This window comes from Helicoverpa zea, chromosome 11, assembly GCF_022581195.2.
Source record: "Helicoverpa zea isolate HzStark_Cry1AcR chromosome 11, ilHelZeax1.1, whole genome shotgun sequence".
Taxonomy (NCBI): domain Eukaryota; kingdom Metazoa; phylum Arthropoda; class Insecta; order Lepidoptera; family Noctuidae; genus Helicoverpa; species Helicoverpa zea.
The window spans coordinates 6,265,519-6,283,711 of record NC_061462.1 but is presented as its reverse complement, the minus strand read 5'-3'; the positions used below and the strand labels follow the sequence as shown (position 1 = coordinate 6,283,711).

The 18,193-nt window shown below is 35.7% G+C and overlaps 1 protein-coding gene and 1 long non-coding RNA gene across 22 annotated transcripts in view; one reads left to right on the top strand and one right to left on the bottom strand.

Moving 5' to 3' along the window:
• Window positions 1-18,193, bottom strand: part of LOC124634293 (protein lap4) — a 72,750-nt gene that overhangs the window by 33,151 nt on the left and 21,406 nt on the right. For 10 of the 21 annotated variants that reach the window (XM_047169796.1, XM_047169801.1, XM_047169798.1 and 7 more), the window contains exons 4-13: window positions 16,374-16,494; window positions 15,990-16,282; window positions 15,653-15,898; window positions 14,840-15,009; window positions 13,895-13,981; window positions 12,613-12,722; window positions 9,634-9,810; window positions 8,725-8,850; window positions 7,699-7,851; window positions 5,038-5,110 (exon numbers count right to left, since the gene is read on the bottom strand). In XM_047169796.1, the coding sequence (XP_047025752.1) occupies window positions 5,038-5,110; window positions 7,699-7,851; window positions 8,725-8,850; window positions 9,634-9,810; window positions 12,613-12,722; window positions 13,895-13,981; window positions 14,840-15,009; window positions 15,653-15,898; window positions 15,990-16,282; window positions 16,374-16,494 (1,556 nt within the window). Of the gene's footprint in view, window positions 1-1,421; window positions 2,434-4,114; window positions 4,334-4,355; window positions 4,524-5,037; window positions 5,111-7,698; window positions 7,852-8,724; window positions 8,851-9,633; window positions 9,811-12,612; window positions 12,723-13,894; window positions 13,982-14,839; window positions 15,010-15,652; window positions 15,899-15,989; window positions 16,283-16,373; window positions 16,495-18,193 lie in introns of those variants that run through there. The other 11 variants (XM_047169800.1, XM_047169799.1, XM_047169807.1 and 8 more) reach the window with 11 other exon arrangements.
• Window positions 10,511-11,636, top strand: LOC124634299. Its single transcript, XR_006984841.1, has 2 exons — window positions 10,511-10,732; window positions 11,508-11,636. It is a non-coding gene; the product is annotated as an uncharacterized LOC124634299 (long non-coding RNA).

Sequence of the window (18,193 nt, the reverse complement as noted above, 5' to 3'; positions counted from 1 at the left end):
ACAAACCATTTGTTATTAGATTTCATACCGTAACTGTTCCATTACATAAACCCCGTATCTAACTTAACTACACAAAACAAACTGAAAGATTTGAATGTAAACTTTCAAATAAGGCTATCCTACTTTAACTGATGAATAGAAGCTTTGTGAAGTACAAGGTGTTAAGGAGAAGATAATACGGAGACATATTCTTTATATTGTATAAAAATCAGAAACGCGTCTCCAATACCATAAATGGTTTCTTTAGTAAATATAAAGAACAATAAATAGTCGCTGACCTTCTAACCGAACCAGGGCTCCATTTGTGCAAATGCTAAAACGGTGACACGCGAATATGAAAACGTACCGATTATAACGGTATCAACTGTTATTTTATTGATGTGATCAGGATTAAAAGAAATTCAAACTACCATAATCTCGTGTTAACTGATATTGTGTGCTGATTTTACAAATATTAAAATTGATATTCAAATGAGAATTTTAAAGATTTTGTTTATTATTAAAATGTTAACCTAAATGTCCAATTCTTAAACAAATCAACTGGGACTTCTTACTTGCTTTAAACGTGAACTCCATGAGGGAACACATTATCCCACGAACGGCGGACTTTGTGACCGCCATGGTATGTCGCGTAAGTACTTAATTAGAAACAAATAAATAAACAGCACTTATTTTTGAATATGGGTACTTATCGTAAAGGCATATGGAGTACTGAGAGAGGCAGCTAACACAACGGTCTGGCTCATTAGAGCGCACCAGTAAACGCGGGGAGAGTGCCCTGCTGCAGCTATTGTTGTCCGTCCCTCGGGAGGGTTGCCCCAGATGTCGTCCTATTTACGCACACACGCATAAGAAACCTTTTGTTTATATATAGAAGAGTCGAGAATTATAGTTTGTAATACAGATTTAACAACAAAACAACCCAACAAAATTGACTTGGTTCTAAACATATTCACTAGGTAGAATTTATGTAAATTGGTAGGAATGCACTTAATGGGAAAATTGATTGCAAGCAATCTAAGCAGCGAGATAAAAATAGGTTCACTGAATTTAATTGTCGAACTAGTTAAGATAAACAGGTTCTAAGTGAACTTAATGGGCAGTTAGAATATCGATACTAAGTATTCAAAACACTATAGTGGTTAAGCTGAAAGCAGAATATTTTATGGTAGTTATACCTTGATACAACGTGATATATTGCAGGTTAACGACTAGATTAGTTTCTATTCAAAACGACTTTCTACTGTGGATTTCTCTCCAGACCTCACTGTACAAAATGGATATTAGTTACTAATAAAATATTTATTGATATGACATTTTCTATACAAATAGAAAATGAACGCCATTTATTGCCCAAATTGGTTCCTAATGGGTATAAGTTTTGTATAGTCTGGGAAACTGACAGCCAAGTTTACACTTACCGTAACCGTGAACAATAGGCTCCAATTCGCTTATCCGGACTCGTCTTGGTCCGTATTTCGCAGGCAACGTATAATTAGCGTTTGGATATATTGGAGTCCCATTCTGTTGATCATGACGGCTTCCTGATCGAGGTAAAGTACCATGCAATCTAACTGATGGATCATACGCTGGGTTTCTTTGATCATCAAAGCGAGTTTGTCGTGGCATAGAGCCAGACGGTCGAAAATGTTCTTCATTATACACAGGATTATTTCTTTGGTGATCGATACGGCTTATTGATCGTGGCAACGATCCATGCCTCGGAAAAGAGTTATCAACATAGATCTGATTGTCCACCCGCTGATCTTGGCGACTCACGGAACGTGGTAACGTTGAACGAAAGGAGTCGTCGTCATATACCGGATTACCCTTTTGCTGATCTAAGCGACTGACCGATCGTGGCAATGATCCATGGTGGATTGATGAATCGTTATAGACAGGCTGATACCGATACTGGCCCTCATTATGCAGCTGTTGTGACTGGTAATATGGCTTCGTCGTGTCTGTGTAATCAATATACGGGTTGCTTCTCTCCCTTGTACCATATCCATTGTTTCCGGATTGTTCATAATGATTTAATGCTTGCAAGCTTTGTGCTGGATATCCATATTGATTCGGTTGCCTGCGGTACTTGTCGAGTATATCAAAGGATCTATTGTAAGGTGCAGAGAAACGATCGGTGGCGAATATCTCGCTCACGGGCAGTCCGCTGCTATTGTTGCTTGTGTTGCTGCGGTTACTCCTATTACTACTCCTTAGGTTGTTTCGACTCAGTGAACCATCACCGCGAACACTTAACTTCACTTCCAGTCTCTTTTTGTCTTTCATTTTATCCTCTTTTTACACGTTCGTGGGAACCCCCTTGCTATCACCATTAGTTATTACTTAATGTGTTCAAATTAGAAACGTTGTCGGACAAAATAACGAATTAATTATAGTTTACGGTGTTATACAACGAAGTAACACATCACGCTGAAGAAAGTAAATTGCATTTACAACGGCGAACATCATGAACGATGAGTAATGATGATCGTCGATGTATAAGTAAATGACCACAAGCTCGGGAACAAGACCGTTGTTGTTGAAGTTAATTGAGGTTAAAATAGTTTGGACGGAACATCGACACGACTTTCGGACAAAGGAACCGTCAATTCCGTGGCAGGCATTTGACGTATAGATAGAGGATAACAATAGAAAACTTGTAAGAGGAAATTCTTAGATAAATTTAACGATTAGTTAACAATTAGTCTATCCATCAAAGCGAGTGTGTAACTACATGAATTTTATTCTTTTGTCGCAGTCAAAAGCATAAAAAGATTAAGAATTCCAAAACATTCACCTACTTATTTCCAAGAAATAGATACAACACAGCCATTTAACTGAACCACGCTTGGAAATATAAATAAATGTTAAATTAGATATACGAACGATGTAGCTTGATAAACCACTCCTTGACATGCAATATCCGTGCAGACGGATTAGATTCGTTTTAATGAATTTTCCAAGAAAACATTTTTATTTCTTGATAAAACACTAACGAAACGTAACCAATTAAGAGCACTCTTCAAAACTGTTGTAAAGGATTTGATGATATTATTAAATGACAAAAGAAAACAAACTAGATATTTATATATCTCAATTAACGACTTCCCTCTGCTAGAGAGCAATGTTCAGCTACGACTGACAATGAGTTTCGATCGAGTAATTTATTATTATAGCTGATAAGATAATGCCGTCAGTTCAATAACTCGTATCAACAAACATGTATAGATACTGTACCCTAGGGGCATATAACACCTTCTATGCAACCTTAGCCGCGTTATTGTTTGCTAATTTAAAATGTATTTTTTATCTACTTGTTATGCCCGCCATGTGAATCATGTGAAGTACACTTACACATACGTAAGACAGGAAAATATGCCTCGAGGCGCCTACATTTACGGAAAATCAGACTCGGTCAAGGTTACAGATGGTCTCTTACGCATTGTTTTGGGTATATTTAACTTGAATGTAAAACCAGATTTTACAATCTATGAAGACTGATGACTTGCTTCTCCCTAGAATGACGATCGATAAAAGCCAAGCTACATTGCGGAAAATTATTTGGCAAGTTAAATAATAATTTTCAAAACCCAAGGTAACATTTCTGAATATCAACTTACAACGTCATATCTAAGGTTCAAGTATAAAGAATAAATTACTGTTCAAACATTCCACTATTATCATCTGTTTGTTGACGAGTGGTAGTAAGTACTGTACTAATTCAACAAGTTACTTGTTTACTTGGGACCACAAAAATTAAGGAAATCCGTCACCAAGGAAGGAGAGGTTACAATTGAATTGGTTCGAAATTATGATGTACTAAGTAAAAAGCAAAGCAACAAAGTGGTTTGCTTACTGTGGTATGACACAGGGAAAGTGGGTACGTCTCCGTGTGCAACTGTGCACGTAAGTGCATGGTATCTAACCCGCAATTTTGAAGGAAATAGAGCAAAGCGTATTACCGCGAACTTCTGTACATCATAGGAGATATATTTCCGAAACAAAAACAGAGTAACAAGTAAGTGACGCATCTACATGTAACGATGTAACAATAACCGAGCTTGACCTTCATACACTGCCTGTACACAGGTTTCTAGAATATCATACATACGTGCTAATGCTACAACAGATAATCGTATATACTTATTATCCAATCGATACAAAACATGTTATGCTATTAACGAACACTTTTATTTAATTAAGTTATCTATCACCGAAACTCGTTACCCGGCACTGAACATTTTGACAACTTAAACACATTAAGGAACGGAACTGGGATATTAAGTTTGATTGCGTCAACGTTCACAGTTTTATGAATCAAAATGTGATCAACTTGTAATTCTGAGTCATACAATGCCTAATGCAGGTGTCACACGAATTTGGCACTGATCGCGAATTTCTGTATCGCTTAGTTTGAAGTGTGTCACGCGACTAGAACACTGTTATTAATTTTCACTGAAGAAGGAGGTGGAATTAGCGGCAAACTCGGCACAGGCAAGCGAAACACTGCGAGGCTTCGTTCAACGGAACGAAATGGCACGCCGAGTGTAGGAGATAAGCTGATAACATAGCGATACCGATTTATACAATGCTAACATTGCGTATTACAGTGTTACTTCTTGCTTCATTCATTGTACTCTTACAACCGACGTAAGTCGAAACTTAGGCAATGTCTCTCTTCAAGTCCTGACTATTTACTGCTATTTCTTATTAGCATGATCTCAAGTTAATGAGCTATATGAGAATGTACAGCACACATTTACGAGTTGGAAAGTTATTATACATAGTTAGTATTTTCCCACATAAAAATAAAGGCGAGACGGTGCGTTTGTTTGTGACGCGAGAGTGACAGACGGGCTCCACTCGGTGCACGTTCGTGATCGCTAGACGACAGACTATGGTCACGAACGTGTGAAATAATGTCGCAACTATCGAATATCTCAGAGGAAGATCGTGCACCACCTAAGTTGTGCTCCGTAATAGCAACTAATGAACGGTTCCTCAAATAAAAATAAACATTTTAGTGCAACTCACCATCCTGGACGTCTTCAGCGGCTTCTTCATCATCAGTCTTTGGTTCTTCTTGTTGTTCTCGTTTCTTAATTGCCTGTGAAAGAAACCATTCTTAATAGGCTAGAATATTAAATTCGCGTTTTATCGGGAACAGTTAAAGAGGCAATAACAAAAGACATAAGCCACACTGATTACAGCTAGTAAGGAGGTAACATAAATGTCACATTACACTACATGCCAGTGAAATGGTATGATCGTGACACGACACAAGCGAAGCAAGCCAAACAAAATGCAGACGAATCTTAATTGGAATCTTTGGCTAAATGTCTTTCTATCTTGCATACGCATCTCACCCGGGCGAGCCATCCTCCTGCCGCTTTCAAGCACCTCATTTTAATATATAGTGATAAGGAGCACTTTGGAAATTGCCCGGTGTTTGTTGGTGATTTATTTAGCACTACACTTGTATTGAGAAAGCGGCACTTCACTTATCGATTAATCGCGGAACACGAAGCATTGTTACAAGCGGCACGGTGGAAGGCACTCATTTCTGCGAGCCTCGCGGAGGGTCTACCGAGAGCGTTGTGGTCGAGGGCCCGCGCGCATCAGCCCGTAACAGCCGCGGTATTCCAACAATTACCCACGGTTGGGTCGTGCTTACAGAAACGGAGCGATTCTCCGCCAGATTTATTACTTATTTACACACTCATTGCGATTTTACTAGATTCTTGGATTTTAAATCGGATTTTGATTTGGTATAAATCGAAATAATTTAAGAGTTAGTATCATATCTGAGTGTAGTGTGAATACTCAGCCCGATGATCGTTTTATGGTAATATGTTCACAGAGTACAGGTGCGATGCGAAAGAGATCTCACGACGCTATTGTTTCTGCTATTCTCTGGTGAACAAGAAATTTCGACGCGGACTGTGCGTCAGCTTTTACCCTTTCGCGTTATTGTATAGTCCGCAATTTAGATGCCATTGTGATGCGCAGCACGATTGCACGATAGCAACGTATTTAATTGATGGACGATCATGTCTGAGATAAACCGCCTACAAAAAAAATCATCACTCGTTAATAGAATCATGTTTTAATGTGAAGCATTACAATCATCCGAGGTTTTTGTTTTAAAATATTTCATTTCTTATTATTTCAGTAGGTAACTTTCACTTGCAATGTTGCTGTTGCTGCTTACGTGTATTATCTTTGGACATATCTGTCAGATAAAATCGATACAAGGTAATCCAAATTCATGGTTTACGTAAAATATCTCGTACAAAGCGCATAAGATTAACCGTTCCTCAACAATTTTTGTATTATCTATGCCTTGTTGGCTTATTTATAGCTGAGTGGTTTAAAACGTAGCTTTAACATAACCCTTTATTAATAGAATTTACGGTTTTGATATTAAAATGGAAATTTAATAAAGCGTATGAAAGGAGGCTACCCTTAGGCTATTGATTCAGAACTAATTTTATACAAACCTCTACATAGCATCTGGCTTGTTTTATGAGACTTTAAAATTCAACTAACGCTACTTTTAAAAACACATCATAATCTCTTCGTATTTTTCAAAATTCTTTGTTTGGTTCGCCTAGTTTGTTGAAAGTATCAAACTTCCTTACAAAATATAAGAGAAGGACATGATGGAAAATGAAATACAACATTCACGGATATGGTTTATACTGAACAAGGTAAACATCATGCATTAATGAATGAATTTACAAGGTATTGTGAATCTAATTAACGATGTTCAGAGATGACCAAACACTGACACAAACTACGAAACGAAGCAAGGTTCTAATACTTCTAACAATAACAACAGTACACATTAGGGACATAAGTACCATATTCAACTAAAGCCTTGCCCGCACTGTCAATGTAACAAAGATGAAGATAATAATTTATGCTTGGTGTGTCGAAAAACCAGGTGAGTACATACAAGCAAAAAGTACAAGACGCGGATGGAAGGTTATGTACAGTGATTTTTGTCAGCGTGTGGACGAGGCTTTAAGTGACGTGTTCAAATAAGTAATCACAAACAAAAACATACACAAAAATCTCTTAGAATACTTCGACTGAAAGGTTATTACAGATCCCAGTCACCCGTGTTAGTTTAAAATATAATTAGTAGATAACCATGCAAGTTAAATAGTATACGATAGTAAAAATTACCATTGGAATGCCCCACTAATATGCAAGAAATACTGGAGAACAAAACTTGTATTTGGAAACAAATATACCAATATAATGTCGCTAGGAAGACAATGCAGTCTTAAATCTATTTTTTAACGATGTTGATTTAATTATAAATACTAAGACTCCAATTACAATTTTGTACAGTCTAGTTAAGGCCATTTCACGCCTGTCTGCATCAATCAACAACAAGTCATAAAACAAAGCTGTGGTTACATCACGTAATAGCTCCATAGGATTGAATGATGGGTCTATGCAGTGCCGGATTAAGTAAGTGTGGGGCAATAGCAAAGAAATATAGGCTTTCTTTATAATTTTTGTTCCGGTATCTCTGCACATGATCCGGCACTGGGTGTATGTTAATAGATCCTTTGATTATGCGGACAGATGTGTCTTCACATACCTAACACCATACGACCAAGCGGGACTACATATAAAACAGGCTGTAAGTACAACAATGCATTAGGAAGACGGTAGCAGCACCTGCGCAATAAGGTCTCGCGCACGCCTTGCGTCGATCTGATTGACGCGTTTGTTCTTGAGGTGGTGGGGCGTGTCGCGACGATGCAAGCGGCCCGCCTGTACCGGCGCGCCTTTTTCTTCGACAGTCGCCCGCCACGCGACCCGCCGGGGACGCTAACCACCACCGGGGGACACCCGTGTTTACATATACCGAACAGTCATATCCCAAACAAAGTCAAATCATATCTCAAAGTAACCATTACCGAACGATCAACGACGATGCATTGATATGATATCTGATAATACCGCATTCCTTTTACAGAATTGAACTTGCAACGTTCTTGTTTATTGATTTGTAAATTCAAATATAATCATCGATATTATTGATCGCTAGGAATTGTTACGGCCTTTATTTCCCCACTCGAAATGTCCTTTGCCCAAAACCAGAAAAAAAAAATCTTGAAACTTTCAGTTATATTCGGAGGTATGACTGGACTTATATAGAGTGTAAATGTGAAGAAATATGCTTATGAATAATCAACATACTTGCCCATCGAATCGTATAATATTTGAATGGAAACATAAATATTTTTCAATCAAGTGTTCAAACGCCTGTTTAATTCAAACTTGTTCAACATATAAAACAAGTACGTAGATAATTTTCATTTGCATATTTCTTGAATTTAAGATTAATTTCATAGTTAACAATACATATTGCCAAGATTAATATCATAACTACCAGTTTCCATAGAAGTTATTTTGTTATTCTTTCTAAATAATGTTAATTATAGTCTCATTTCCTATGTTAATTGCTGTTGTATGTCATTATAATTTGAGTTCCTTTAACAAGCATAACTAGGGGGAGGGGAGTTAATCATAGTTTGTACTTAAAATGTTATTCCCAAGCGGCTAAGTAGTAGTTCATTTCCCAAGGTTTTTCTAACTTATATGTAAACCTACATCAGTGTTACACTAGGCACGCGTAAGTTGGTCTATATAATTCAGTTTACTGAGTAAATCTTACCCTGAAATATTTGTAAGACTTACCTCGAGTTCGTCAGAATCGTCATTCTCATCGTTTTCACCTTCAGACGATTCTCGATCTGCCGCCGTCTGGGTGTCGCTGTCTTCTTCTTTCGTCATTTCGGGAACGGGCTGTTGTGTGTGTACCGTCTGCAAACAATACTTAATATTAATATCTTATATATAAAATTCTCGTGTAACAATGTTAGTTACCTTACTCCTCCGAAACAGCATTACAGATTTGAAACAAATTTTATATGCATATGTAGTAGAAATTACCTACCTAGAAATGATTATAGGGCAAAACAACGGTTGCCGGGTCAGCTAGTCATTTTATAAAAGTTGAAAAAAGGAAGTTGACATAAAATTATAAGCAACCAAGTTTAGCTACTGAAAGCTACAGTGTAAACGACACGACGCTAGTAAATAAACGCCATTAGCGCGCCGAGTAATTTTAACTGCCCATAAACTTAAATGTGAAAGCAAACTTAGAAAATTATGCTCTTAAATTCATAATTTCTAAGTTGATTACAGCTTTGAGACCATAAACTGTTATAGCTAGTCAACGGAAGCTATTAAGAGGAGATTCACGCCATTTGCTTTCATAGAAATAATAATAAAAAGAACTACCCAACACATTATATTACAAAGAGTTTTGCTATGAGACGAAGTTCAAATAAAAATAAATAAGTAATATATGACAATCTATAATTTATGATATACGTACATTTATATAAAAAACTGAAACTTGACTATTTTGACCCATTTGTTTTATATTCATTCAATCTGCCCCACTTTTTGCCACTTTTTCAAGTAATGTAATTTTTTTTTCTCAACTTTGTGTTGCGGTCCGTAAGTACGGACACTGTCAGCATCAGCATTCATTTCTTCGTTTAATGAAGTCCAATAAAAATATTTGTTTGATAAACTTACTTCAATAGTTTCCACTGGCACGTGTTCTGGTGGCGACATGGATATGCCATTGGTCGTCGGAGGCTCCTGTTTGGCTGCTTGCAAAGCCGCAGCTTCGGGCGACCTTCCCGCCAGAAGTTTCTGTGCCTTGGCCTTCAAATCCTTCGGGTGAGGTGTGTTTTGTCGTACAAACGGCGTCTGCGAATATTTCAATATATTAAATAGTGCAACACAACAGTGAGGTTATGATCAAAATAAAAATAACTGCATTACAGCGCTTGGAATCGATAAATTAATCATGCGCATGCTAGTGCTGTAAAACTAGAAAGAAAACATCGATATCACATTATTCGTAAATTCATAAGAAAATATATGCGAATAAAAATGTTGCTGTTGCTAATATAGTGTTTTAGTAGAAAAAAAATGAAAAAATCAGTCAATAAATATAAATACTAATTGCTGAATTCTGAGTGAACATTGGTTGAAAATTTGCTCCATTCTAGATATGCTGTGCATTTATTATTGTGCTAGTGATAAAGACAATAGTCTACAAAGCAAGCGGGTGTGTAGGTAATCATATGAAGTGGTAGGTATTTGTTAATTATTTCGCAGATAAGGTATACTTAGGTATAAATGGTACCTAATAAAATGTGACGTAATCCAGTAAGTCTTGTACAACTATCATGAAAAAATCCAGCACTCAAAAATGTAATGAATAACATTAGTAGTACATATGGAACGTATAAAAACTCAATGTCTTATCCCAGTGAGACTGAGAATCCTGACCTAAGTACCGAAATATTATAATTGTCACTTAACCTATTAACCGCATAATGTCGCAATATGTGAGACGGACTGACATTATTCACAGGATATGATATCACACGCAGTCTCTCCTTCGTGACACCACGACGTCTGTTGCTGGCATAAAGCTAATCTACTTTAAGTGCAGTTCAAATATTGTGCGCAATGTGGAATTAGTTGGAAGGAACGTTTTAAAATAGGTGGTTCAGGTTTGAGAATATGCATCGTGAATTTTAAGTCTAGATTTTTGTGAAGTGTCATGGATTTCAAAATGATGTTTTGATAAGTGTCATTCCGTGCTAGGTCAACAGGTGTGGTTAGTGTGACGTAATTTTTGATTGTTGATCATGATGTGTGATTGTTCCAAAACGCAGAAAAAATAGTAAATATCAATGCGTTGACACGTAAAACAACACTAATTGTCTATGCATTAGTCTACTTCAAAAAAAAAACAAACTATTATCTAAATACTGATAGAGCAAGAGGCTTAGTGGCGGACAGCGCATACTCAACTCTATGGTAGTGCATTCACAATGTTATTAACAGGTTTGAGTGTACTTTTTTGTAAGTTCCACTGCGGGTCTCAATAGGGTAATTATTATAAGTTAGTAAAGTTGTATAATAAAAAATAATAACAAGAACTATAACAAATCAAGAATTTAAAAAGTCAATATTTCAGTCGTTTACTTATAGAACAAATGTTGTCAAATATTTGCAATTGCATGTCAAATATAAATGACATTTAGGTATTAAACAAACATTTATCTCTAAACTTGAAAACATATATTTCATTTCAAAGATAAGATGAAATTATAAGTATGAAAAAAAAAATTAATGGATATTTAGTAAGTGTTGGTATTTGTGAATGCACCCCACGAGACGCTTTGCCGCATACCTCCGCGAGGTTAGTTATAGAGGAGGAGAGTCGTTGCAGGGAACTCCTCCGTTGTGTAGTGACTAGCTTGCGAACTACGTTTATAGGCCGCCTGAAGGCAAGCATCGACTGTTGTGCGAAGAACGAGTCAGAAGGCATCACGTCTTCAGCCTCCTCCTGAATCGATGGAACCTTAAAATCAAAATTTCTGTTCCAGGAACCATTCACGACCAGTTTCTACGATTTGACATTTTAATCCCGTTGTGTGGTTACATCATACCCATGTGCAAATATTGATTAAATACATATTTAAACAATGAAATAAAAACAGTCATTTTCGTCATGTTTACTATTTATTTTTTCCTACTGTATTTACCTGAACATAACAGAAAATAATCCATTATCTTATGCAAAATAAATCCAGTTGTTTGATAGTGATATTAAATAAAATGGGGTACATTCGTATCTAAATTACCTATTGCATATTTTTGGTAAAAGTAGTTGGGTAGTTACAATTTTGAAATGCTCATGTTAGAAAGTCTCTAGAAGTATATACATCTAGGATGTACTAATACTCATAACATGTATGTATGTTTTCAACAAATATTGTGTATTTAAATGCATTTAACACTCTCGACGTCACATTCACGTCTTAAAATGACAAAAACAACTTAAAATGGCAATCAAATATATACAGTCTGTAAAAATAAATGTAAAGTAAATAAAATGAATAAAATAAATGGATTGTCATAAGTACTAGAAAGATTACATTGACGTCATTATTTTTTATCAAATATCTGACGGAGGTAACACAATAAAACATGCAAATAAAAGATAAATACAACAAAAAATAAAAAGTTTATTAAATAAATAAACATAAAATATTAGTTTTGCAACTTACACTAAATAATACTGAAGTTATTGGACGAGCTAAAGACTTGAATATCATTTAAACCAAATCTTTCATCTATCCTACATCCTTCAACAGAGGGAACATTGTTTTGAATAAAACAAATAACAGAAACATGCTAAAATATAAAGCGTTATTAACATTTATACATGTGTGTAATATATGTTATTTAATACTGAGATTATTCTAAAGCTACAAGTATCGTACTGAGTGCTAAGTAAGCTCTGTGCTTCGATAAGTTGTCGCGTACATGTGTTCTGTACCAAGAGCCTACAATCCTCCACCTCTTTGTAAGCGTGTCACCAGCATTGTGGAAGCATGAAGATACATTATGTCTAGCGTACCCAGTATATTTCGTTCTTCGTTTGAACAGTTTAGTTATTTTAAACAAATGACAACAGCAAAAGCTCACCTCTTTGACTTCAGGCATATCTTCTGTGAACTTGACGGAGTGCGTGCGAGAGTTCTCCTTTTGTTCCCAGTTTTCGTCGTCCGAGTCCCGGTCGCGAGATATGCTCGATTCTGCGGAATCAGTTCAGTTAGTGGAAAGAAAAACATGTTTGAAATTATTATTTGTTGCGCTTACGACGAATAAGTGTAGGTACGGGAATACTATTATCATGTAACTACTGCGCAGGTAACTGTCGTTTCTTAGTGTGGAGTTCAAGAGGTTATCAGACTTACATATCTGTTACATAGAGAGAGTGCTTGCTAGCTACTAAGTTGCAGATCTATAAATAATCCACAGTGATACAACCTTATCGATAGCATCTCTAGCTTAATCAGATTTTAGTGGTAAACCTGAATCATTTATAATAATGTTCCCATTTATTAAGACCAGAAAACAAATAACCAAGGACAATCACAACACAGCAGCGTTACGTCACAAACCAAACAAACGTGAAAAGCCGAAATGATATAACACAATCTAACATTGCGTAAAATCATGTCAATGATTGATTAATGATTGTATGATATAGTGTCCTTTCAGATCTTGTATTCGTACACGCATTTTATATATATAGGTAAGAGCCGATTCTTCAATCATCAGTTAAGTTTTGTTAGAGGACTAAACAAAGCGGTTTTACATATTTTTTTATACAGAAACTGTGAAAACGTTCAAAATGTTCTTAAGATAAAAGTTATATGATTAACGAAAGAGTCGGCCCTATATAAAATAATTACATATATATTTAGTTTCTAAACAACACTACGGTTCTATTGAGTGCAGTGTTATAGCGTAATGACCATGAATTGCGTTGTGTCGTAAAAAATAATAACAGTGCAAAATTGTCATAATAATAGAGTATCTTCATTTCAACCTTGATAACGTCGCGTCCATCTGATAGTAAAACTAGCGCGAGGTTTTTATTTGTTCAATTTAATAAACATTTATAAAGATAGCTATGTAAACACTATATTTGTGTAAAGTATTATTATACAATAATGTTTCCTTGTAATCACATTTTATTTTCCTTGTTCAGGGATTTACATAAAGCAAAGAAAAACGGGAAACAATAACTTTAATCCAATTTTTTTTAATGAGCCATTTCACAATCTGAACGGGGTATTCGTTATTAATCTAGCCGCACACATTTTACTATCAAATGGACGTGTTATCTCTATAATGTTTTCTATAGAGCGATAAAAGATTCAATATTTATTTGTATTGTAGTGACTTCGGTGAACCTTACCTCTTCTATCTAGCTCTTGCGATTGTGAATTAAATCTGTGTTCCCTGTACCAGTGTCCACTGCCGACCTCAGACGTGTGTTCCAGCTCTATTCGTGTGTGACAAGTGCATTTAGTATATTTACACAGCAAAAACAAAACAACAACAGCACAGAAACAGTTCACAATACTTTATAAACGAGTCAAATTGCTTAGTTGATTTAATAAGAAATGTAACCGTGAATCACTCAGTTCTGGCTAAGAATTAAGCAATAAAATTGCAATTTGATGTTTGATTGAATATTTTTGTATTGCATTATATGGCGAATGATGATCATTATATCGTGTACAATAGGCCATTATATTTGTTGAGAATCAATTCAACATGGTTTGGGCAGAGGCCGAGTTACATGTCCAAATACACATTGACAACCAAAAACGGTATCGTTTGATAGCCATCTATATGTTGTTACTACTTTTTGTTTGCCTTGAACTTGTAAGTCGAGTAATATATTCAAGAATGTTGCGAATAATTTAGACTCGGCCAACGGATAACGGTATACTTATTATAATACTGGTATTGTGAACTGCTTTTGATATTGCATAATTAAATAAAAGCACGAAAAGCATTGGAAAAGACGACATTTAACGTACCAAAATGCTCACATAAAAGCAAACATATATACAATGTCAATATTCTTTACTATGTTATATCGATAGAAATGAATTTTGTTTGACAATGCCATTTCCTTTTCACTATAAAGTAAATTAATAGATTAAAAATGAAAAACAAAACACTCGATTATTAAAAGTAATATCATATTCTTAAACAAATGAATCGAAGGCTTCCAAAATTGAAAAATAACCAGTGAGAAGCAAAGATGAAAATTGTATGAACCAACTACATACTAAAGTTTCTACTGACAGGACACCAAAAGCGGTACGATGATTTATGGGCACTTTCATACCTGGTTGCTGTGTATAACTAAGCTGAGGTAGCAAGAAGCAAGTAAGGACATTTTCTCCCGTTGTCTCATCCCTGTCCGTTTGGAAGGTCAGGAGCGGTTGCGCCTGGTTCTCCGATAACCACACGGCTTTGAGTTCCAAATTCACTAATGTATACGGTAAGTACTGTAACCTGAAACATTTTAATTTGAAAATTAGTTACATATAATTTTAAAAAATCACAAATAAGACTGAAACTAAACAGATGAAGCTTACTATTATTTGCTTGTTTTGTATTATAATACTTAATGTATATGCCTTTTGGTAGGCATACCTTATCTCACTACGAAAAACGGGTAGCACAAGTTTATGGAGACATAACAGAGATCGCTATTCATGCGTGCGGGTCACAACGACTAGACTTGGCCTAGCTACCTACCAGTACGTGATTCCTACCTCTTACAAGTCACTTGTTAAATAACACGTATAAGTATTGCAATAAAGTAACCGTTCCAAGAATACATTTTGTTTTTGTAAAGAATTCAACGGAAATCATTAGGACATCAATAAGTTACATTCTCATTGTATAATATTGTTGTACCGATTACGATTTACATTTGCAATGTTGATCGTTTTGTTACGTAATGAGATTATGCATGTACCTAAAGATAAATAAGTACGCCATTCAGTCATTCAATGTCATAATTATCAGCAACAAAAATCAGCCCAGGTTGTTTCAAACTTGTTTGCACGTAATAACTATTCATGCATCATACATATTATACGGCTTATCAATTAAATAAACGACTATATTTTATCGTGGTAATGCCACTTACCTATTCCCGCTAACATCCAATACATGCAGCGATTTACAATTTCCCAGCTCGTTCGGTAATCTCGTAAGTTTGTTATCTCTTAAGCACAACACACCGAGCAAAGTCATATTTCCGATCTCTAACGGTATTTCAGCCAAGGTATTCCTATCTACATTCAGTACAGTCAACTCATTGAGATTCCCTATCGACTTAGGCAGCTCCATTAAAAAATTCTCCGTTAATATAAGCTCTTGTAGATTTGTACACCTGGAAGAGAAATACGGAATCATTAGCGTTATAAATAGCCCAAGATAAACTAACAAAATGAAATATATCTTAAACAGTGCGATATACTAACCTTCCTACATTTTCGTTTAATGTATGTAATCTATTTTGGTCCAACTTTAGTATAGCTAACTTGGATAAATCTCCGATACCATCAGGTACAGTTTCCAGCATGTTTTGGGAGAGATGTAAGTCGGTTAAGGAAGACAGTCCTCCGATTTCTTCAGGAATTTTCTCTAGTTTGTTTTCACTTACATCTAGACATATTAGTGCCTTTAAGTTGCCGATTTCTGGCGGCAAATACTGTAGTTTATTGTGGTCCAACCATAACTCTTCCAGTGCGGGCAACTCTCCGATGAAACCCGGCTGAAATTCCAAATGCGACACGTTAGGTTTATATATTATTTGATTTGTATGTAGTCAAAGTCATAGCTCAAATATACATAAATATACGTACCAGTTCCTCAATGTCATTGTCACCAAGATCAAGCCTTTGTAACCTCGTAAGATTCTTCAGCGATTCTGGCAGGGACTTCAGTAGATTTTCTCTCAACTCAAGTGATTGAAGTGAGATCAAACTGGAAAGAGGAACAAAAGACCTATATTAAAACGCTTATAGATAGTAAATAAAGGTAAGGCATTAATTTAATAGCATGTAACCTTCACAAGCCAGCAATTGTGACATAATAATTTGATGAGACAATTCAGTGAGGTGGAAACACAATAGAACGACTACCACAGTGACAAAGTCTCAACGACTCCCACTGCATCGTTGCAAGGTTAATTTAACACAACATTTTTTTTCTTAGCTTAGACAAATCCCCCAAGGCATAAGTAAAATGTAAATCCTATAATAATATGCTCTTCACTACTATTGCCTTTAATACTGCATCCTACGTGTTTATTTAATGTTTTAGATGTGTGTATTAATAAAACAACTCGCATTGCATGGAACAGAGTCAAATGTATACAAAGAGTCAGTCTGTGTATTTTGTTTTGATTTAAGAATAATCTTGCAGAAGACGGCATCTGATTCAGAGAATTGTGAAATGCATCGTGAGAAATGAATACGGAAATGACAAAACAGAAACAACTTCGTTCGTTTTGTAGTCGGAAACTAATTTTTTATCATAGCAAAATCAAATTACACTGAGGAAGCAATTGTGCTCTAATATCCGTATTTCGAATAGGGAGTTCTTACATCACAGACGAATAAAACGTTCTCCCAAAAAGTCTGCATGGTAATAACAAGATAATGAAATGAAGACCCAATGTTTGTCGGATTCAGAACTTGGAAAATGCGAGTTTATGAGATTCTGTAATTTCAGCTCATTGTTGAACAGAATATTGAAAAATAGTCGCTGAGCCTGAAGCCATGGTATATAAATCATATTTGCTAAACTTAAATAATTGAAACGGGAATACAACGAAGTAACATTACGAATTCACCTGCATCAGAGGACAAAGCAGACTTAGTGGGCTGCTGTATGTGGCGTATAACCAAATTCTTCGCAAAAAAGATGCTGATAACAGAAACAAGTGGAACTCTCACGTAAGAAACAGTCAAAGCAACGGAATTCATATCGGAGGCGGCACGTAATTTTGCGACAGGCGACGAAGTAACTGACTAGACACGTACGGGTTAAATAGATAAGTCTAGCAGGTTCTAAAGCATTTAACGCACACCTTTTTAAATTCATGTCTCGCAAACACAGAAAATTATCCTGTTTGGAATGTGGAAGAAACCCTTTAGCGAAGCAACATGTTATTAAAGTTTCAAACAGGTTTTAAATTACATACAGTTTAAGAGCGCGTGTTATTTTAAACTAAACTTTATCATATAAATAAACAAACAAAGTTTTAGTTAGTTAGTGCAAAGGGCCGATAAACTATGTAGGAGCTACCAAAATTATTTTTAACTACGTTTGTACAGAATTTGTTTGATTATACTGATGATAGTATTAAACTATCGAGTGAATCTTTGTAAAACAACAAATTATAGAGGTCAATAAGTATTGTGCATTCAACTAAAATATATGATTAAGAGCTCACACAACGTTAGGTTTATATTCAACATGCCCTGTGGTGCATTCCCAGAAAATTGTTGAATCTTGGCCTACACATCATTCTTGGAAATAAACTCATACAGTCAACTCGGGTATTAATTCAAATTCAGAGGCTCAAAAGTTACCTCACTGCCCTTTGCGAAACTTGGCAAATATTAAGCAATTGTCTGATGTTATGGTGTTATGAAAAGCCCTATTGTTGACTGATAAT